We start from the raw sequence: 22,425 nt of genomic DNA, 5'->3' as shown, positions 1-22,425 counted from the left end.
GGAAGCACCTTCCCCAGAAGAGGGGCCTGCGGGGGGCCAGAACCGACAGCTGAGATTGGGGCTGGGGTGTCGGGGCGAGGAGGGCAGGGGGCTCCGCCCACAGGTGTCCCCCCAGCCCATTCACATGGGATGAGTGGCTCCGTCACACAGTTGAATGTCACTTTCCTGCACCGGCTCCCAAGCCCTTTCACAGGCAGGAGGGCGCAGCGTCCCCCAGAGCAGAGCTGGTCACTCTGCTGCTTCTGCCTTCGCAGGACGAGCCTCTTTGTTCTCTTCATAATGAAATTTTCTATGTGTCCATGAGATGTCTCATTTCTTCGTGAAGAAACCTTCTCAGCAGAGTTTCGGACTTTCAAGACACGCAGCTGCAGGAAACGTCTCCCGTGCTGGCGCCAGTTCCTCTTCCGTCTGCGCCCACGTGCGATGGGCACACGTGACCCCTCCACGCACTCGTCGGGCCACCTGCTCAGTTTTTCTGCAAATGCAAAACCTTTGGAATTTTAGAAGTTTATTTAAAAGAAAAGAGAACCTTGGACCGAAAATGATGCCTTGTGCAGCAGGGTCCGAGGACGGGGGAGGACGTCCTCGGGGAGGACGGGCCCAAGCCCTGCAGCTCGCAGGTCCGCGTCCGGTGGGTGCCTCCCCCTCAGCCTTGCCAGCCTCCTGGTCTCCTGGGGTCAGTAGGTGACCGATGATGACCGATGTTGTCATCCCAGCCAACAGCCAGCACCAGGGAGTGGATCGTGTATGAAGGAAACGTTTGCTGACTGCGGCCAAGTCGAGATGTGGAGCTGTGCTCCCCCCCGCCCCGTCGTACCAGGCTGGCTCAGAGCAGCAGTCGTGGGGCGAGGGCGAGAAGTGGGGTGCGAAAACGACGGTGATGCCCAGGAGTCGGACTTGGGCTTCGGGGCAGACAGCAGCCACGAGTTGGGGTGCAGCGGGAGGGAGGAGGTGATGCCTGGGGTTTGGGACGTGCAGCGAGGCGGCAGTGCCGGAGGACCCAGGTCAGAGAGCTGGGCCGGCAGTCGCAGAGCACCCAGAGTGGGGAAGGTGACTGGGGGGGTGACAAGGGCAGAGCGGAGACAGCAAGTGGACCCATCGCAGGCAGAGCAGCAAGCCCCCCACCTTGAGGGGGACCCTCGGGGACAAGAGAGAACATGGACAGCAGGCAGGCAGTGAAACTGCTGGGAGGGAAGGCAAGCAGGTGGGTGGGAGTGGGGCCCTGTGGCGAGGGTGTGGCGAGGGTGTGGCGAGGAGGTGGGGTGGGGGCAGAGACCCCGAAAGTAGTGAACCGAGGGGGGCAGCCCAGTCACTTCACGTGAGGGAGCGTGGCCCTGAGGGAGGTGGGCAGTGTGCTGGGCTCCTGGGAGGCTGGGGTGCAGGGCGGCTGCCCCAAACCACCACCCATGGGGGAACAACAGGTTTGTCCTCTCGGGTCTGGGGGCCAGGAGTCTGAGACCCCGGTTTTGCAGGGCTGCGACCCCCAGGGCCGAGGGCGCGGCTGGTGTCCATGCATGTGTAGGCCACATCCAAGGACCAGGAGCGTTGGTCCTCACACGCACACTCACCCCACACACGTGCACACATGCACACCCATGTGCTCATGCACACAAAGCCAACACACACACTTACATGCACACACAACACATGCACACGTGCACTCGCACTTGTGCCACGTGCTTGCACACACACACATGCTTGTACACATGAAGCTCACGAAAGCTGCCACCTGCACCCCGGCAGCCTGGCCAGCTTGGCCAGCCAAGACTGGACAGTGCGCGTCACAGCCCAGGGCCACCGCTCATCGGAGGATGTGGGCCGTGGGCCCTTCCCTGAGCCAAATGTGTGGCCAGGGAATGAAAATGAGCAGTTCCTGCCTGGACTCCATGCCCCAGGGGCTGACAGGGACCAAGGGGGTTTTCTGAAGGAAACTGGGGTGCTGAAGTCAGAGAAAGGGGGTTGGATGGCTGGCACGGCCGGACCCAGAGGCTCGGAAGAGAAGATGTCCATGTGTGCCTGCACACACGCGAGACGCAGGCCAGTGCAGGGCCACGGCCACTTACGGAGCGCACCGAGGGTTCCGAAACAGGGCCCATTTCTCCAGGGGGACACAGGGGCAAACCGGGTGCGGGGGAACCCCAGCCAGCACCACCGTGCCCGTGGCCCTGTTTCAGTCTGGGACGGGCATTTCCGGTCTTATTCATTCTTCCATCCCGCATCAGTCTCCGTGGTCAAAGGCAGGCATGCTTCTCCGGGCTGGCGCCGATGGTGCCCGGCCACCGAAAACGCTCCTCCTTGGATTCTGATCGCTGCTCTCCGGTGGCCTCTGAATGAGGCTGTATTGGCTGGTACTCACTCCCCATGCCCCCCAGGCACGGACGACACACAGCTTCCTCCACGCTGCCCATCCGGTGGGAGGAAAGAGAACTCTTGGAGGTGCATTGGCTCTGGCCACATTCCAACGCCAGGATTCAGTGGCAGGCTTGAAGGGAAAAGAGCCGTGGTGCCACACAGTCCCCCCCATTAAGTGACACGTCCCCTGACATCCTTGGTTTCCACATCATTCACCAGCCACCATCTGGGGAGAACCCCGGCCTGTATAGGTCCTTCCTGTGTTTGTGACCTGAGGCCACTGTCACAAGCCATCTCTAGTCACTGCCCTTCAGTGTTCGTGCCTGCACTGACCGTGCCTCATACAGCCCTTAGCCAGGGCTCCCTCTCGGGGTCCTCAGAGGCAGGCAGACTGTTATACAGAGGGGTCAGCCACTCCAGCTTCTACACTGAGCCGCTTGATCCAGCCCTGCCTGCTACCCACCGCCTCCTCTGATGTCAGCGCCTCCACTTCCCTTAGCAAGCCCCTTCTGCCCAGGTCAGTGCAGGCAGTGGGGCTCGCTTCCACCGCCCACTGACGTTACCTAATGACAGATGGCCCTGGGACTGTGGCTGGGGAAACTGTGGCTGGGCTTGAGGAGCTGGGAGGAGGTGGGGGAAGCTGCCCTGTGCTGTCTGTGCTGCCATTTGGAGATAGCTGCCTGAGAAGAAAGCCCACATGGAGACAGAGAGAGGAACCATATTCTGATCACATCCTTCTGTGACTTGATCCAGCCTCACCTGATGGTGGCACACTCTGGGATGTTCCAGTGTGAGGAGCCCATGACCACAGCCACAGTGAGCTTGGTTTCTGACAGTGGTGGCCAAGCTGTCCCAATGTACGTGCCTGTGAAGGATGTGCCTGTGAAGAATCATGGGAGCCAGGGTGCCTTTCCTCCCACAGTCTCCATCCATCTGTGGCAGGAGCACACTCTCCAAAAGGGGCCACTGGGGCTCCGGGAGTAACAGAGAGGACAAGTGAGGCCACCCCTGGGGCAGGACAGTGAGGAAGGGCTCTGCCTAGAGCATAGCCCTCAGCCCCTCGGGTGGGGTGGGGGGCTGTGGATTCAGGTGAAGGGCCTGGGCCTCTGTCCCCGGCCTGTATAATGGGGCCTCGCTCCTGCCACACCAGCTGTGATGAGGGGTGGCAGGGGTAGAGGGAGCCACTGCAGCCCCACCAGAACAGAGCCCAATATAAGAGTGCACCCCACGCCTCTGAACAGAACCCATCCTGTGCAGAACCCAGCACAACCCGCCTGGGAGCCTCTGCATCATGACCTCCTGCAAGTTAATTTCTCTGGGCCTCCATTTCCTCCTTTAAAATGGGAATAATAGTTTTCTTTTTAAATATTTTATTTATTTATTTTTAGAGAGGGGGGAAGTGAGGGAGAGAGGGAAAGAAACATCAATGTGTGGATTCCTCTTACGCGCCCCCCCCCCTCCAGCGGCCCTGGCCTGCAACCCAGGCCTGTGCTGTGACTGAGAATTGAACCCGCAACCCTTTGGTTCGCAGCCAGCATTCAATCCACTGAGCTACACTAGCCAGGGCTAAAATGGGAATAATGGTTTTGATAAGATGTTGGGAGAAGTGAATGAGATTATATGTGGGAGGCTCTGAGCAGGCGCCAGGCACACTGGGGCTACCGATAAGTCAGCTGTCCCTCCCCAAACCCACAGCAGCCACAGACCATCCGTCCTCGCTGAGCCACTGTACCCCGCCTCTCCCAAACTTTCACCCCCTCCCACCCCTCCCGCAGTCCCGGCTGCTACCCTTCACCCCTCCCACTGCGGTGCGAGGGCACCACCTAGCGTCCGACGGGCGCTGCGGCTGCCGCGCGGGGTCCCCAGCCATTACTACCAATCCGGAATGGACCCCGCCGGGGTCAGCTCCCCGGCGGACGGCCCGGGTCCCCGGACTCTGTGCCCACCCGCTCGGGACTGTGTGGAGACACTCGGAAAACGCCCTCTTTCGAGCCGCCGCCGCGCCCTACCCGCGGGGGACTCGCGCGGAAGGTTAGGAGGCTCCCCGCGGAGCACGGGCCCTTTAAGGCGGTGGGCGGGCCGCGCGGCCGGGGATCATTAGCATACATTAGCATGCCCCGCCCCGCCGCTGGGTGGCTCAGTCGGCCGGGAGCGGCGCGCGGGGCGCTCGGGACGCGGGGCGCGGGGACGTCCACGCCACGCAGCCCGCCCTGTGAGCGCGATGCCCGGCCCGCCGCGCCCCCGGGCCCGGGCCCCGCCGCTGCCACTGCCGTTGCTGCTGCTCGCGCTGGCGGCCCGCGGGGGCTGCGCCGCGCCCGCACCCCGCGCCGAGGACCTCAGCCTGGGGGTGGTGAGTGCGCAGCCGCGAGGCGGTCCCGGCTGGCGGACCCCTCGGGCGCCCTGGACCCATTTCCCGGGCTGCAAAGCCAAGGCGGCGATGGGCTGAGGGTCGGGCGCGCGCGCACCGGGTCAGGGACCAGGCGTCTGCCCCTTCCCCGCCCGGTGCGCTCGGAGCGCTGCAGTCGCAGGAGCCCGCGGAGGGGAGAAAGGGTCGCCTGGCCCGAGCCCCGTGCCCGGCTCCGAGCGGCTCCAAATGGGGACCCCAGGCGGGTGAGGCAGGCGTGGCAGCCCGGGAGAAGTGCGCCCCGCGTGCGTTCTCGGAGGAGGGAGGGAGAGGGGCGCGCGCCCACGACCGAGGACAGGCCGGCGCTGCGGAGTGTGGGCGCCCGGAACGCGGGTGGCTCTCGAGTTGGCTCCGTGGCGAGTGTTGGGGAGCGAGGGAGCCGGCCCTCAGCACCCTCCCCGAGCATGGATCTTGGTCCTGCGCCACCCCCACTTCCACTGCCAGGGTGCCCAGCCTCGCCCTGCCGCCCCCATGGCCCTGTCCTGAGCGTGGTGGGGTCCCCCTGCCGGTCCCAAGCTCAGACGGAGCCTCACCGCCTCTCCTGTGTTCCCCACCACTGGCCGTCCCGCTGCCCTCCTCATACCCCCTCCCTCGTGCAGCCTGCCAGGCTTGGAGCCTTTTCTGGCCCTGGGAGGGTCAGATCAGACGACGTGCGTCTGCTGCCCACCCCACCCCCCGGGTGCAGGAGGCCAAGACAGGGCGCCGGTGCATGAAGCCGATTCCTTCTGAGGTTTCCGCACCTACAGCTGCCCTCGCTGTGCCCAGACGCAGGGACCTAGGCCAGGGGGGCCCTTAGCGCCCCGCCCGCGCGTGGCCCACATCCCTGGCAGCCTCCTAAAAGGGTGCTTGGGGGCCACTGCCAGTGCCACGGACATTCGGGGGCTCCAGGTGGATTCAGGCAAGCGAAGGCATTTGGGTATCATCTGCAGTCCTGTGCTGGGCAGGACTTGGCCACAGGTTCTGGATGAGAAACAGGTTCTGGATGAGAAACAAGTTCGGTCCGCTGCCAGGCTGCCCCAGCCCTCCAGCCACAGGGCGGGTGCAGCAGGGTTCCCGCACGCGGACTTTGGGGGACCCTACAGCCGGCTTCCTGCCAGCCAAACTGCCTCGGAGAAGGTGTGCGTTTACCCACCTCCTCCAGGTTCTTGGGAACTGGGGGTTTCCTGGATCCCCTCCTGGGGCACACACTCTGTGGACATCGTGTCTGGGCCGAGAGAGTGTAGCTTCCAGGCCTGGATGGCTGTTGCGGGTCACCGTCAGGCGACGGAGCTTCCTCGGCCCAGCCAAGTTTGCTCATCAGACCCAATGCAGCTCTGAAGTTTCCCCTGCTGCCCGAGAGAGCCGCCAGGCACACTCCCCCCAGGTCCCTCCTGGGCATCTCCTCCCCCTGCTCCATGGGCTCCCCAGTACCCAGGCGGCCATCCAGCTACACCCTGTAGGGTGCGCTGGGCTGGGGACATGGCTTGCCAGCCTGGAGCCCAGAGACAGCAGGGCCCCGGGGTCCGGCCCCCTGGGGAGAGCAGAGGGTGCTGCCCTTGCCCGGGGAGCCCCCACCCCCAGGCGGCCTAGTGCGGGGGAACCTTCCTGCCTCTCGCCCTGGTTTGTGGGCAGAAGGCGGCCTCTGGTGGCCTTCCGGGGAATGACACCTCAGCCTGCGCTCCAGAGGTGGAAGAGGTCTGCATGACACCCGATATTTATGGGGATGGTGGCCCTTTCCCGCCTCTTCTGAAGACCGCCCCTGGGTCCCACTGGCTGGACACGCAGGCCTGCCGCCGGCCATAAGTAGGGCCCCTTTGTAAGTGGGACCCAGCACCACCCAGACAGAGCTGAGCCTGTAGAACCGGAGCTGTGGGTGCTTCTGGGAGGGGTTCCCCCCACCCCGCCCCACCCTCACCCAGCCCACCAGCCTTAGCTGGGGAACAAAGCCTACTGAGGCCTCCTCTGCGCCAGGCTGACAGCAGCTGTCGGGGGCGACAGGGCGCAGCTGGGCCCTCCTGGGCCCTCCTGGGCCCAGCTGTGCCCTCCTGGGCCTGAGCTCTTCCTTCTTTCTGAGTAGGAAATTTGTGGAGCAGGACACTCTGGCCATGCCCCGGGCCACGGGGGAATGCAAGCCGCCCTCTGGCCCTCCTCCCTAGGACCCTTCCAGAAGTGCGGGGGCACGGGGACCTCATCCCTGAGTCTTTGTGGATGACAACCTGCTGCCACCACTGTGAGCCTGCTGTCTCCACTTGGCCGTGTGTCCCAGAGGACAGTCCGTCTGCCCCGTGGCAGTCGGAGCACGGAGTCAAGGCCTTTAGCTGGTGCCGCTGGGACGGGCGGACAGCTCCTCACATTGAGCTGCTACCAGAGCTACCTGGTCGGGCCGTGGTGTGTGGGGCCCCGGGCCCTGCTGGAGGGGGCCTGCAGGACAGGTCCGACGTGGCAGGTGGCAGGCAGGCTGGCTCACTCCCCAGCGCGCCCTCGGAAGTTTCCACTCCCAGCAGGCCTCTGAGTTCCATCGCTGCACACCACGTGGCGGAACTTTGCCCTCCCGCACCTGCGTGTGGGCTGGGCTCCTGGCTGACCCTGCGTGTGAGGGTGGTTGGGACGAGCAGCTCCCAGGGGCTGAGCAGGGCAGGGGTGGTAATGGTGGGTGGGAGCCGGGACCTCGCTGGAAGCTCCCGGTCCCCCTCCTCCGCCGGCCCGGGGTGGGGGAGGCAGGGGTGAGGGGCCCCACGAGGGCTCGGGATCTCGTCACAGGCCTGGCGGGGGGCCAGACGCATCCCTCACTGCCGCCGCTGCAGTAGAGGAGCTGGCCACCTGCCCTCAGCCCGGAGCCAGGGAGCAGGGCAGGGTTAACCAGGAGAGAGTGTGTCGCTGGGCTCCCAGGCCCTCTGCCCTTCCCTGGGAACTTGAATATAAATGGGTGTGGCTTGAGAGCCGCCCCTCCCCAAGCCCCTCCCACTCCTGAACACCCCTGGACAAGTAAGTTCAGACTCTGGGCTGGCGGCCAGCCAGGAGGGACTGAGGAGTCTTTGTGGCTTTGTCGTGGGACCAGCGTGGCCCCGGGCAGGACGGTGCTGGACACCTGTGGTTGCTGCCCCAGGCGGTGCCCGACCCTTTCCTGGTGTGGCCCCCAGGCTGCTGCTCACCTAAGCACTGGCCTCAGTGTGCTCATCGGCACAACGGGGCCAGGAGAACACAGCGGGGCAGTGGGATGCTCACTGGCTGTGCCCCTGTAGGGCCCCCACGGGAGCGTCTGGCAGGAGGGAGAGGCGGGCCCAGGGAGGCGGAGAGGGTTCGGGACAGCTGTCCTCTGACACAGCGCCGTGCCCAGGGACTGCCAAGGGTGCTTGAGCGCCGGTGATTCTTGTCTCTCCGTAAATGACGACATGGGCTTCCAGCGGCACACGGCGGGCGCCCGTGAAGGGTGATGGGGCCGCCACCCGTTAGCTGGCAGCCCCCGGCTGCGCCCCAGCACAACCTGCTGTCCGACGGAGGAAGGGGTTCTTGGCAGGTTACAGAGACAGGCACCTGCCTGAGCTCCCTCAGGTCACCCCCAGGACCGGTCCCGGGGCACTAGCTAAGGAGCCCAGGCTTCCCACCATGGCGCAGAGGTGCGGGGACAGGCCCTGAGGCCAGCCGGCCCAGGGTCAGTGTGTGACCAAGGGCACGTGTCCTGACCTCTCTGTGCCTCGGTGTCCACCTCTGTAAAGCGGGGACAGCAGAGCCCGCCTCAGAGGGCCGACTCGGCGGTCTGTCACCGGGCGCCTGCCGTGCGCCTGGCCCGAGCGGAGGACAGAGGCGCGCTCGACAGCGTCCGACCTCAGCGAGTGGTCCGGACCCTTCAGCATGATGACTGCTGGTGAGGGGATGTCTCCGCTGTTTATCCAGTGTCTCCGCGTGACTGTCTGCTCCCCAGGGGGTGGCAGGGCCGGGTCTCCCAGTCTGTGCTGGAGCCCCAGCGCGCCTGGAGCTCTTGGTAGGGGGTGTGTGGATGGACTCTCGGGGCAGGGGGCACCTGGAATCGCCCCAACGGCCAGCACCCCCGAGTTAGTGCTGTGGCCTCAGTTTGCTCAGCGGTGAGGAGACAGCCCCCCAGGAGGGCGGAGGGTGAAGAGTGGACGCGAAGCAGGTGCTGGCCGTCCTCTGTAGTTTATTTGGGGGGCAGGGCTCTACGCAGCTGCCCCCTCCTCCTGCTCTTCCCCTGGTGCTGCGGTGGGAGGCGGGCGTCCGCACTCGAGCCCGCCCTCCGGGTTGGCTCCCTCATCTGTGCGGTGGGGCTAATGCTGGGGCCCCCCGAGACTGGTGGCGCGCCCTCAGAGATGGGACGTGGACAGGCACTGAGAGTTCAGCCGTCCGTCCCAAGCTCCCCTCAGAGCTACCAAAACCCAGGCCGGGGCCAGCCAGCCCCGCACCGAGGCAGGAAGCCACGCCTGCTTGGCGTCAGGGGTCAGGGTGGATCGGCCCACGTGCCTGCCCCTCTACACCTGTATGTGCGGGCACAGTGGCGGCGCCGTGGGTGACGGCTGCGTGACACAGTGCGCGCGGTGAGCCTTGGTGCTCACCAGCGACCTGGCGTCAGAGCGCGGCGCCCCCGCCGTGCACCCGGGAGCTGCGGGACAAACGGGGGGAGGGGTGCCTGTGGTCTGCGACCCGCGGGCGCGGTGGTGGCTGCACCTCTGGTAACGGATAAAAGTCTCGAAGCGCGCCCAGGGGGCGCGGTAAGTCCGTTAGCCCCGAGCATGGACGCACGTGGGGCCCACGGGCGATAAACAGAAGCCCCGGGGCGGGAGAGCAGCGGCCCGCGTCGGCGGGGTGCCGGCGGGGCGCCCCTCCCGGGCCTCGGTTCCCGGCTCTGGGTATCCGCGCAGCCGAAGGGTCCCCTGCCGGCCAGCGCTCGGCGGCTGGGATGGGGGCGGAGCCACCGCGGGTTGGGCGCGCCTAGCCCCTCCCCTCGCCTGTGGCCCCGCCCCTTCCCCCGCTTTCTGGAAGATTCAGCACCGCCCTCCCGCGCAGGCTGTTGCCCTGGAGACGCGGGTGCCCGTGGGTGCGCAGGCGGGGGACGCGGTGCTCCGTGGGCTCCCAGCTGTCGGGGGGCGGGGCCGCCTTGGCTCCGGGGTCCGGGAGTCTTGTCGCCCCTGCAGGGGCCGCAGCCTGGCGGACGGGCTCTCACGTGGGATCTGCTGTCCCCGTGGTGAACACTCCCACCCCCGTGCCACCCCCCCTAGCTTTCTCCGCTGTTTCTAAGTGTGTCAACTACCAGGAAGAAAATTAAACCTTAGCCATTTGGCAGGTTGCCTGCGTCCTCCGAGGTTGGGATGAGCCGGGAAGTGGGGGGGGGGCTGTTTTAGCCGCCCCCTCCCCACACCCCCTCTCTGGCTCACTGGGGCTTCTGGTTGGGGGTGCTGTCCCTGTGTCCACCTGCAGGTGGGGCTGCCGGGTCCCCCCAGACCTGCCAGAGGCTCGACCTGCTGTTAGTCTTGGGGTCTCCCCTGGCGAGCCTGGGAGCTGTGCCCACGCCCCCACTCCGCACTTAAGCACAGGCCTTGGGGCGGGCCGGGGGCCCTGGGAGGAGTTGGGGGTAGTGGAGGGGGTTCTTCATGTGGCCGGCGGGATGTATGAGACCGTGGGTGCAGAGCCCCACGCCAGGCCTGCGGCAGGTGTGAGGCCCCCTGCCACCAGCCCCCAGATTGGGTCCCTTTCCCAGAGTCTTGCCCCCAGTGGGGCTTTGAACTGCGGTGCCCCCCGGGGAGGGGGCAGGTACCGGAGGCTGCTGGCTGGTTGGGTGGGAGGGTGGGGGGACAGCGCCTGCGCTGAGCTCCGCCCCCCACCCCTCGTTCTGCAAGTCAGGATCAGGCCGGGGCTGGTACGTGCTTTCCAAGGTTGGCAAACGTCTCGAAGCAGACAAAGCGTTCTCGGGCCTCCTGGCCCGGGTTCCGTGGCTGCAAACCACACCAAGCCCGGGGCCGGGGCTGACACCCGGCTGCTGTCCCAGTTACAGGCAGGCCACTGGGGGTGGGTGGCTCTCCAGCGTGTCTCACTGTGTCTCCGGGTCCCTCCCACCTCCACAGACCAGAGGACAGCCCAGAGGTGTGGAGCGACTGGCCACTGGGGCACAGCAAGGAGGTGGGGGTGGGTCTTGAGCTGGGCAGCCTGGCTCTGGGGTCTGGGCTCCTCCCCATCCCGCGTGGCCAGCTTGTGACCTGGTTCCCCCAACTGGGGCCTCAGCCTGTTGTTGCCCTTCTCAGGATGGGCCTCACACCTCGGGCCCTGAAGCTACCTCAGGACAGGGTCAGAGGGGTCTTGGGGACCGAGGAGGGGCTGGGCTGGGTGAGGCCGAGCCCCATCTCCCCCTCATGCTGCTCTCTGCCCCAGGAGTGGCTGAGCAGGTTCGGCTACCTGCCCCCGGCGGCAGACTCGGCCACGGGGCAGCTGCAGACACAAGAGGAGCTGTCCAGGGCCATCGGGGCCATGCAGCGCTTCTCGGGCCTGGAGGCCACCGGCGTCCTGGGTCAGTCCCGAAGCCTGACCTCCCGGTTTTCCCTCACCCCCCCCATTCCAGGCCCAATGCCCCCCAGCCTGCCTGTGTGGAGTGGGGGCAGGGGCCGGCCTGCTGTTCCTGGGGCAGGACCCGCCTCTGTAGCCACCGCAGCGCCCCGGGTGGGGCACGGCCACACCCAGACCCCTCTCCACACCGCACCTCGGGGACTGAGGCTCCGTGGCCACCCAGACCGCCCAGGGCCGGGCCCCTTCCTGCCCTGCGGGCAGCGCCCACCCAGTGCTGCCCAACGCCCAGCTTTCCGAGAGGAACCGGAAATCTGGGGAGTTTAGTGAGCACCCCACTTCTCCCACGTTGGCAACAAATTCCAATTTTGCAAAGCCCCTCCTGAGGTCTGGCCCAGGGCTCGGCAGGGGACACACGTGTGTCACGCGAGACGCAGGGGAGTTGGCTATGCTGGTCCCCATGGGGGCCCTGTGACTGGTCCCAGCCCTGCCACGGGGTCAGTGACCCCGTAGAGTGGCCCATCCCCCGAGACCTGGGCCCGCAGGCAGCCAGTGGCTGCCCTCAGGGCTGCCGGGAGCCTGGCTGGGGGCTGCGCTGGGCCCTGAGCCTGCCTGCCTTGCCCCTGCAGATGAGGCCACCCTGGCCCTCATGAAGACCCCACGCTGCTCCCTGCCCGACCTCCCGGCCGCCACCCCAGCTCGAAGGAGGCGCCAGGCCCCCCCCCCAACCAGGTGGAGCAAGAGGAACCTGTCGTGGAGGTGGGTGGCAGGGCCCCCAGCCTGTCCCGGGCTCGGCATCCCGGGGCGGCTGGAACGAGCACCCACTCACCAGGGCTTCAGACCCCGGCTTTGCCCTCTCGGTTCTGGGGGCCAGAGGTCTGAGACCCTGGGCCGCAGGGTTGGCTGCTCCTGGGCTCTGGGGGAGAACCTGTCCCCAGCCCCGCCATGCCATCCTCAGTGGGCCTTTCTGTCTGCGTGTCCTCTTTTGTGTACGAGGATGCTCTCCGTGGGCTTGGGTCCCCCCCGGAGTCCAGAACGGCCTCCTCTCAGCCCCTGCCTCGTGTCACACTGCAAAACCCTGTTTCTGTACAGAGTCCCGACCCCCAGCCCTGAGGGGGGACACCTCAGGGAACCTGGGGTGGGGGCACAGGGCCTCTCCCAGTGACCCCACCTCGGCTCTGACCCCGCCTGCCCTAGGGTCCGCAGGTTCCCGCAGGACTCGCCCCTGGGCCGCGACACGGTGCGGGCGCTCATGCACTATGCCCTCAAGGTCTGGAGTGACATCACGCCCCTGAACTTCCACGAGGTGGCGGGCAGCGCCGCCGACATCCAGATCGACTTCTCCAAGGCCGACCACAATGACCGCTACCCCTTTGACGGCCCCGGCGGCACTGTGGCCCACGCCTTCTTCCCGGGCGACCACCACACCGCAGGGGACACCCACTTCGATGATGATGAGGCCTGGACCTTCCGGTCCTCAGGTACGTCCGGGCTGAGCGCTGGGGACAGCCCTGCACAGCCCAGGGGCCCCGACAGTCCCCAGGGTGTGGCAGGAGCCACATAGGCCCCCTGGAAGGCGAAGCCGCCGGGCCTCCTTAGGCATCCAGACCACAGTGCGCACCTGTCTGCCCAGGGGAGCGGCTGGGCAGTTCCAGCCTGGGTTGGCGTCACCCGCCATCTCTGATAAGTACCCCCACCCAGCAGCTGGGTCCAGCTGGGCTTTCAGGCCTGGGACATAGCTCCCTGTGTCCTCTGACTGGCTGAGGGGCTGTCCTTGCCAGGAAATGTTGCTGACCCTGCTTCGAGTGGGGTGTAGACCCTGTTGCCCCAGAGGGCCGCTGCGGCTACCCACACAAGCCCGAAGGACTCCACAGGCACCTTCCTGCCCAGAACGTGCCCATGTGTGTCTGGCCTGTGTGCACAAGCCCGGCCCTGTGCCCCGCCCCCCGCGGCTCACTGCTCCCCTGTCCCCAGATGCCCGTGGCATGGACCTGTTCGCGGTGGCCGTGCACGAGTTTGGCCACGCCATCGGGCTGAGCCACGTGGCGGCCACGCGCTCCATCATGCAGCCCTACTACCGGGGACCCGTGGGTGATCCCCTGCACTACGGGCTCCCCTATGCCGACCGGGTGCGCGTCTGGCAGCTGTACGGTGAGTACTCCCCCAGAAGCCGGCCCCAGCAGACGGAAGACAGGGTGGAAGCTGGGGGCCCCCGCCGGCCACAGAAGGGTTCTTCCGTCTCCACCCTGGGGTTCCAGGAAGGGCACTGGGGGTGGAGGGAGGCCGGTGCGCCGGGCTCCAGCAGCCTCCCCGTCTCCACAGGCGTGCGGGAGTCCGTGTCCCCCACGGCACCGCCGGACACCACAGAGCCCGAGGAGCCTGCCCTCCTGCCGGAGCCCCCCGACAACCGGTCCAGCACCCCGTAAGCCGGTTTCCCCTGGGGCAGCACCACCTTGAGCTCCAGCTGTTCCTGAGGGACGCTCTTTCCCTAAACTCCCCAGACAGCAGGGGGCGCACCTGCCTCCCCCTCCAGCCCTGGGCCCGTAGAGGTGTTGAGTTTCACGCTGATGTCCTGTCGGCCTCCGTCCCCGTCACTGAGAGCTGTGTGACGGACACCCCCCCCCCATAGCGTCAGACCAGCACCGTTTCTGAGCCTCGGGGAGACGTTCCCTGAGAGCTGGTCCACACCATGGAGTCTGAGCCCCACGCGTTCTAAGTTCTGCGTCAGGTGGGCCTTCCGGTTCCTGGCAAGTCACCGTCATGTTGCCCTGAGCCCACCCTCAGGCAGAGCCGCAGCCCTGAGGCCAGCCCCCGGCACGATGGCCAGTGTCACAGTGGACAGTGGGCTCTGGAGGCGGCGAGAGGGCTGTCGGTGCAGGTACCCCCAGTGTTCTGCTCACTCAGGGTCCACCCTCAGCCGACCTGACAGGGACCTGTTTCCATTTGCTGTTCTCTCTGGGTGACACTGCTGTGCATCTCCGAGCTGCACGCCGGGTGCAGGGCTCCCTCGGGACGCCCCCAGGGTGGCTCAGGATGGGGCCACCCCGCCCACTGGCTCTGTCTGTCCCCAGGCCCAGGAAGGACATGCCTCACAGGTGCACCACTCACTTTGACGCGGTGGCCCAGATCCGTGGCGAGGCCTTCTTCTTCAAAGGTAGCCCCCATGGAGTGCGGGGTGCGGCACCCAGGGTGGAGGGGGACCCTGAGCCAGGCCCACCGCCTCACGCACTGTCCCCACAGGCAAGTACTTCTGGCGGCTGACCCGGGACCGGCACCTGGTGTCGCTGCAGCCGGCGCAGATGCACCGGTTCTGGCGGGGCCTGCCATTGCACCTGGACGGCGTGGACGCCGTGTACGAGCGCGCCATCGACCACAAGATCGTCTTCTTCAAAGGTGGGCGCCCCGCCTGGCCGCCCCCAGGACGGCCGTGCCTGTCCCTGCACTGGGGCAGCCCTAGGTTTGCCCCGAGCACAGCCGGGATCAGCCCATTCACCTGAGCGCTGACCAGGGCATGTTTGCTGAGCACCCACGCTGCGCCGTGTGCCTTGAGGCTCTGCAGTACCCAGGGGCCAGAGCATGGGACCCCTGCCCTCACTCTGGGAGCACACACGGTCAGCAGCCACCAGGGCTGAGGCAGCTAATTCCAGGGCACCCGAGGGAACAGGTCACAGGCAGTGGGAACAGCCCAGGCAAAGGTCCTGGGGCAGGAAAGGTTGGGCTGAGCACAGAGAGGGTGATGAGGCTGGAGTCAGGTGAAAGGCGTGGACGCTGAGGATGGCCGCAAGGTAGGAAGGAGCTGGACTCTGTCCAGGTCCATGTGTCAGTCCAGAATGACCTCCTGCAGGAGGGCATCACTCCCCCCTCCCATCCATGCTGGGGCCTGACAAGCCCGGCCCAGGTGGCCCAGAGTTGAGCACCAGTTCTCAGACTCAGCAGTCGGGGGTCTGGAGGGCAGAGCCTGGGCAGAGCCTGGCGTCTATACTCAGAGGCGTGAGGGCGGGGAGTCTACCCCTCCAGGCAGGCCAACCCCCAACTCAGGGCTGGGCTGTCCTGCTGCCTGGACCCAGGGTCCCCCGGCCCAGCCTCCACAGGGCCCAATGCCCACACTCACCAAGGTGCCACCTTGGCCAGTCTCGCCACCTGGCATGGCCACACTCACCATGGCAACCCAGCACAGAGGGCATGTTCCAGACTTAAGACTATTTTACGGTGCGTAAAAGCTACGGCTCCCCCACTAGAATCCACAGCCCTGGCTTCGAGAAGCCAGGCCTGCAGCCCCCGGGACCCTGCGCTTCTGCTCGGCCGCCGTCCAGGTCCCACACCCCAGCCCACAGCCCTGACTTCGGGGTCTGCACGGGGCCACCAGGTCTTCCCCCCACCCCGCCCCACCCTGGCTTGAAGGCCCTGCAGCTGCTGCCAGTCCCCAGCGGAGGATTTTTAAAAAACATTTTAATTGTGGTTTAAAACACACACACCATGAAGTTCACCATCCCACCCACGTGTGGGCACACAGCTCCGAGGCACAAGCACATTCACATTGTCGTGCACCTGTCACCATCGTCCCCACAGGTTTCCATCGTCCCAGCGGACGCTGTCCCCATTAAACCCCGAGCCCCAGCCCCGGCTCCCACCGTCTGTTCTCCGTCCCCACGACTCAGCCGTGGCAGGGCCCCTGACATGAGTGGGCTCGGCACCGGTTCTCCCTGTGGGTCTGGCTGACGTCACCGATCACATGTCCTCAGGGCTCATCCCTGGGCAGCAGGTGTCCGATCCCCTTCCTCTTTGAGGGTCAGTCCCCTTCCCCGGTGTGGGCAGGCCTCACTGTGGTTGCCCTTCACCCGCTGGTGGACACTCGAACTGCCCCACAGTCCAGCCACTGGGGCGACGCTCCTGTGGACGCAGCTGCCCCGCATTCGCTTCACGTCCCTGCTCTCCCTTCTGGGCAAGAGCTCAGAATGGCGCTGGAGCCCCTGGGAGTTCTGCGTGAAGCCGGGTGAGGAGCCGCCACCTTTCTGGGAGGCCGCCCACCGGCAGGCACAGCTTTCCCACCTCCACACCAGCACCCACTGTCCGCGTGGCTGTGGGGGTGCCTGACTGGCTCTGGTGGGTGCCTCCTGGGTGATGAGCCACACGGCGTCTTCCCGCCTGGTCGGCGGCCATCCAAGGACCTCCTTCGGTGGAACATCGGCTCCTGCCCTTTGTCCAGCAAAGGGTTTCTAGCGTTTTCTGCTTCCTTGGTCCTGAGTGACAAGGCCGATCTGGGCAGTGGGGAGGACGTGCCATCGCCACTGAGCCGAACTCTCGCGTCCCCACCCTGCTCTGGCAGAGCGGCGGCACCCAGCTTCCAGACAGAGTCGAGGACGAAGCCCAAAGCCTTAGCACATTTTCTGAAAGTTCAGCATATGGGTTTGAAGCCCTGGGTGGTGCCCGAGGGCTCACGCACAAGTCTGCTTAGAGCCTGTCTTGTCTTTGCCACAAAGATGCTCCCGGCCCACCTCCTCTCAGAAGTCGATCGGGCAGAACAGCCAAAGGGCGTCTCGTGGGCCCTGGCTCGTTCTGAGTCCGCAAAGTGGTTGCCCTCCCAGAACCTGGGTGCCCAGGCTGCCACCAAGTGGAAGGAGCCCGTGCCCGGTGCAGAACAGGTGTCAGGCATGGTGCAGGTGCCAGGTGTTGGGCCCACAGTAGGTGCTCAGTAAACGCCAGTGAGGACGGCAGCACACAGTGGGGTGGGTGCAATGGCATGGAACGGGGCGGGGCGGGGGGACCAAAGGCTGGAGCCCTGCCCGCAGGCGGGCTGAGCCCCAGCCGCTCTTTCTCTCCCCAGGAGACCGATACTGGGTGTTTAAGGACACCAACGTGGAGGAAGGGTTCCCGCGGCCCGTCTCCGACTTCGGCCTCCCGCCAGGCGGCGTCGACGCCGCCCTCTCCTGGGCCCACAGTGACAAGACTTATTTCTTTAAGGACCAGCTGTACTGGCGCTACGATGAGCACCTGCGGCGCATGGACCCCGGGCACCCGGCCCGCAGCCCCCCGTGGAGGGGTGTGCCCAGCACGCTGGACGACGCTATGCGCTGGTCTGACGGTGAGCCGGGTTGGGCGCGCTGCCTCGGTCTCCCCGCCGGTGGACGGTGTGGAGAGTACAGGCTTGGAGCAGCCCTGAGCCAGGGGTGGGGAGAGACCCCCTTCCCCCTTCAGGGGTCCCCTCGCCTGCCATGACGTGGCCACCCGGCGCCCTCCTCCCTCCCTGACCGGGCAGCACAGAATGACCCCACAGGGCACATGCAAGGGGATGGAAGCTACTTCCACTTGGCTTTTTAAAACACAAGCAGATTTAATCCTTTCTTTCTTTCTTTTTTTTTTAAGGTTTTAATTATTTGTTTTTACAGAGACAGGAAGGGAGGGAGAAAGAGAGGGAGAGAAACATCAAGTGTGGTTGCCTCTCGTGTGCCCCCTACCAGGGACCTGGCCCACAACCCAGGCACGTGCCCTAACTGGGAATCAAACTGGCGACCCTTTGGTTCGCAGGCCGGTACTCAATCCACTGAGCCACACCAGCCAGGACTTAATCCTTTATTTCTTATTTATTTGTATAATTTGTCTCTTTAAAAAAATTTTTCATTGATTTAGAGGAAGAGAGAGTGAGAGACATCGATCTATTGTTCCACTTATTCATGATCGATTCCTGTGTGTGCCCTGACCAGGGATTGAACCCACAACCTTGGCGTATCGGGACGACACTCTAACCAAATGAGCTACCTGGTCAAAGAAAATTTAATCCTTTTAAATACAGAACTTGCCCTGATCCGTGTGGCTCAGTGTGTTGGGCGCTGTCCCACAGAGTGAAAAGTTGCTGGTTCGATTCCCATTGAGGGCACGTGCCTGGGTTGCCGGTTCTGTCCCTGGTCACAGCATGTACAAGAGCCAACTGATTGGTGTTTCTCTCCCTTTCTCCTTCATTTCTTATCTCTCTAAAAATGAATATGTAAAGTACATTTTCAAAGTATTTATTTATTTTTAAAGGGGGGAGGATGGGAGAGAAGAAAAACCAATGTGTGGTCGCCTCTCGAGCGCCCCCTACTGGGGAACCTGGCCTGCAACCCAGGTTACAGGACTTGCATATGCATATGCCTTGACTGGGAGTCAAACTGGCGACCCTTTGGTTCTCAGGCCTGTGCTCAATCCACTGAGCTACACCAACCAGGGCATGAATAAGTAAAACATTTTTTAAAATCTAAAATATGGGGTCTAAGAATTGATAGTCAAGCACACAGTAGTATGTGAACAGGATATCCAGTTAATGATGGAAGGGAAATCATGGTGTTGATCATAGTTGAACTTAAGAAAAAGCAGGCTTGCACGCAGCCTACCCCCAGCACCACAAACCCTCCTCAAAGTTCTCTCTCACCTTCTGAAACTTCAGCTATTCCAGTTCCAACACCACGTGCATTGCAATGTTGGAGCGTTAGGGAGAAAACGGATCAAACGTACTCAAAATACACATGATGACAAAAACCGAATTATGAAAAAAATGGTCACGCGCTTATCAGTTGAATCATCTTAGTGTCTTTTCTTTGATTTTTCATTTCGGCATATTGTAGAAAATTGACCGTTAAAGTAGTGGAATGCCTCAGCGAAGGCTCCCCCGCCCCGGACAGCCGGGCCCTGCCCTTCCCACGGGCTGTATGGGATCAGGGCACCGCCTTTGCCCCGCCCACCGCACCCTCGCCTGCAGCTACACTCCCCGCAGGGCGGGAGGGGGAGGGGAAACAATAAGCTTCAAAGAAAAGTGTAGAATTACAAGAAAGCGTAAGTTAACAAACCCCTGCGTGAAAACCATCAGTGTATTAGAACGCAGTGTAACCACAGCAAATTCAATGATGCTTTTGAAAGCGAGGCGGCGAACCAACTCGCGCGATTGCACTTGGCGGGCACTTGGCAGCTCTCACGAGCTCTTCACTCGCTTGTTTTGCCCACTTCTCAGTAATCTTGTGCCGTGACGAAGCCGTTTGCCTGGCTGGGTGAGCGGCTGGTGGGGACAGCGTAGCGTTCAGCCGCACCTTTCCGCTCAGTTTTCAAAGCTGCTCGAGGGGCGCCTGGCACATGGGGGCCCCCAGCAGTGCCCATAGGAAAGACACCCAGGGCGGCTCCTGCGTCCCTCCGCCTGCAGGCGGCTCCCGAGCTTTCAGTCCCTGGTGGGGCTGAGACGGGGACTCCGACCCGCGGGACAGCGCTGCCTGCCCTGTGGCCCGAGCCCTGCCCCGCGTCCTCCCGCGGTGCAGCCGCGCCGCCGCGTGGGGCTCAGCTGCCTTCCCTCTCCTCCCCCGCAGGGGCCGCCTACTTCTTCCGCGGCAGGGAGTACTGGAAGGTGCTGGACGGCGAGCCGGCCGCGGCGCCTGGCTACCCCCAGTCCACCGCCCGGGACTGGCTGGTCTGCAGAGACTCGCAGGCCGACCCGGAGGGCGCGGGGGCGGAGGCCGGGGCCCACGCCCCACCCGGACAGCACGACCGGAGCCACTCGGAGGACGGCTACCAGGTGTGCGCCTGCAGCTCCGCGACCTCCCGTCCGCCCCAGGCCTGGCGCCCCCTGCTGGCCGCCACGCTGCTGCTGCCGCCTTTGAGTACCCTGTGGAGAGTAGCCCGGGCCCTGGCGCTCTGACAGCAGCTGCTGACCCTATGAGAGGACAGGCGGTCAGAGCCCCGGGCTACCCAGGGCAAGGAGGAGCACCCCCACCCACCAGCACCCGAAGCAAGAGCTCCTGAAGAGCAGGCGTGTGGCCTTGGGGACCCAGCCTGGCAGCCCCTGAGCAGAGCTACCACTTCGGCCTCCCAGATGGAGGGAGCGGCAGCCTGGGCACTGCCCCTGGGCCGGGCACCCTGACTCGTGGACACAGGGGCACCCCCCCCCCTCCTGTCTGGTGGGGATGGGAGACGCTGTCCTTCCAGTCAGCAGACACCGGTCACACAGAACCTCACTGATGAGCCAGGGACCTCTGCTCAGGGCCCGGAGCCCGGCCCTACCAGGGCCACCGCCCCCATTGTGGCCCCTCTGCCCCTGGCCCCTGGTGCATTCACCCACCATGGGCTTGCCGTCGCCTTGCTTGGGGCAGCCCCCAACATTCAGACGAGCCCAGGAACTGGGGCCGCTGCGGGTCTCCCTCGTGACAGCCACAGACAAACAGGACCTCCCTACTTCCTCACTGCTCGGGTGCAGTTCCTTGCACCCCCAGGTGGGGCCTGCAGGTGGCCATTCTCCTGGCCTGGATCCCGGACTCACCTGCACTCAGGTGGCAGGGCTTCCCCCACCCTGGGTTCACTGGCCCTGGCCTATCCAGCATTTCCGTGACGAGTCTGTGACCTGGGGTCCTTGTACCCATTTCACAGATGGGGGAGTGGAGGCCAGCTTCGGAAACGCACTTCCTGCCTGCAGACTGGCCCACAGCCTACAGAGCTCGCTGGCAGAGCCCCTGCCTGGGCACATAGGACGTGCAGAATGAGACATGTCCCCTCCTGGGGAGGTGCCCCGGACATGGCAGGCAAGTCAGAGGGGCCTCAGGACCTCCAGGGAAGCTGCTGTGCCCTCAGCTCCTGCAGCCCCGGCCCCCGGTCAGGATGGCAGCCTCCCTCCCACCCAGAGGGGCAGAAGGAGCCCCACTGGCAGGGAGCCATTCAGCCCTGTGCTTGTGGGGTGGGCGCTGCGCCAGAAGGGGCCTCTCAGGACCTGGAGCAATTGTGGGGCTTGGTCAGGGGGAGCAGCTGGCTGTAAGGTGGGCTCGGAGGGAAACTCGGGGGGCTGGTTCACGGTGGTGGCCCCCGCCTGGAGGGAGATAAATGCTGCTTTGCAGGGGGTATCCAGCCAGGCCCCTGAGCAGGAACTGGGAGGAGTTGGTCCCACATGGGGGATGGATGGGGACAGGAGCAGCAGGCTCAGGCATGGGGCAGGGCCCTGGGTCCTCCTGCCAGAGAACTGCAGCCCCCAGAGGGCGGGGCTGTCCGCAGGGCGTGCAGTCGCTGTGGGGCACGGAGCTCACACCCTGGCCCCGGAAGCCCCCTCTGAGATTCCCCACTGGTGCGTGGGAGGGGCAGGAAGAGCCCCACGTCTCAGATAAGGACCCCTGACCTGGTGCCCAGGTAGCAGAGGTGGAACCTGGTGTGTGTGGCTGCCACGGCGGGCAGCAGGCTCCAGGCCGAGCCCTGTGCTCATCGGCCAGGCCACGTCCCATATTCGTCTGCCAGCCACCTGGTCCCTGACGCCAGGAGGGCTCTCTGCCTGTGGGACCACACATTTAGGATGACCTGCCTGCCCCCTCCGCCGAGTGGTCCCGCTTCAGCTCCAGTGGCCTGTGTGGGAGCCGTGTGTTTTGGGGGAAAGGGCCACAGCCCCCGGGGGACTAGGTCTGCAGGAACCGGGCTGTCACTGTGGGTGGTCTTACCGTTGTGTCCAAGCCAAACGCGCTTATAAAACTTTCCCACCAACGCTGTTTCGTGTGAAGACAGGGACGGCAGGCACAGGGGTGGCAGTCGGTGACCCCGTGGGGGGTCGTGAGGGAGGAGTTAGCAGTAACGTGGGCAGTCTCTGGCTGGGCCCCCCTGAACAAACCCGGGGGGTGCCGTGCTTTGAGTCTCGTTGCTCTGTGTGTTTCCTGCCCATTGGGCTGGTTTCCGCATCTGTCCCAACACCCTCTGCCTCCAGGTGGGTCAGCGGTGCCTGGCTGTGTTCTCCGAAGTGGGCACAGCCCCCAGGTCCCTCCCTGAGTGCTGTGGCCTCACGCCCTCCGGCTCGCCGAGGGCCGAAGGTCGCGGCTGGCTGCCCAGTGAGCTGCCCCTCAGTGTTGCCGCCCGAAGGGTCTTCACAGTTAGGTTCCGTTCTGTGTATCCAGCAGGAAGGTCACAGAACTGAGTGACACTCGCAGTCTCGCCGTTGAAACACCTGGAGGCTCCGTGTGAAACTGTGGATTTTCAGCCACTGTCTGTTTTTATTCCTGGCTGTGCCAGCGCTCCTTGCAGAGGCTGTGGGTCCCCGGGGACTCGGCAGCCACGGGGACAGACCCAGAGATGTCCCCGGGGGGAGGTCAGAGGATCCCCACCACTGCAGGGAGAGCAGGGACCCCAGGCGAGGTCACACGCTGGGCTCAGGTGCTGGCTGACCTCAGCCTTGTGAGCAAACAGATGTGTCCCCATGTGTG

The 22,425-nt window shown here is 64.8% G+C and overlaps 1 protein-coding gene across 1 annotated transcript; it reads left to right on the top strand.

The window, feature by feature from the left end:
* Positions 1–4,573: 4,573 nt before the first annotated feature.
* On the top strand, positions 4,574–21,877 carry MMP17 (matrix metallopeptidase 17). The gene is made up of 10 exons (XM_037052595.1): positions 4,574–4,702; positions 11,114–11,249; positions 11,872–12,001; positions 12,440–12,723; positions 13,217–13,393; positions 13,565–13,664; positions 14,314–14,396; positions 14,483–14,635; positions 17,067–17,324; positions 19,570–21,877. Exons 1-10 carry the CDS (start codon positions 4,574–4,576, stop codon positions 19,896–19,898), a joined length of 1,779 nt encoding a protein of 592 aa, XP_036908490.1. The 3' UTR covers positions 19,899–21,877.
* Positions 21,878–22,425: the final 548 nt, after the last annotated feature.

Source organism: Sturnira hondurensis, unplaced genomic scaffold (genome assembly GCF_014824575.4).
Source record: "Sturnira hondurensis isolate 20B ecotype Veracruz unplaced genomic scaffold, ASM1482457v3 Scaffold0007406, whole genome shotgun sequence".
NCBI classification, from domain to species: Eukaryota; Metazoa; Chordata; class Mammalia; order Chiroptera; family Phyllostomidae; genus Sturnira; species Sturnira hondurensis.
Note: the sequence above shows the minus strand (reverse complement) of the source record. Positions and strands in the feature narration are given on the sequence as shown.

Bases quoted from the DNA above. Each gene is read 5' to 3' on its own strand.
- MMP17 (XM_037052595.1), top strand. From the start codon at position 4,574: ATGCCCGGCCCGCCGCGCCCCCGGGCCCGGGCCCCGCCGCTGCCACTG. The intron at 4,703-11,113 runs GTGAGTGCGCAG...TCTCTGCCCCAG, and splicing joins AGGACCTCAGCCTGGGGGTG to GAGTGGCTGAGCAGGTTCGG. The intron at 14,636-17,066 runs GTGGGCGCCCCG...TTCTCTCCCCAG, and splicing joins CAAGATCGTCTTCTTCAAAG to GAGACCGATACTGGGTGTTT.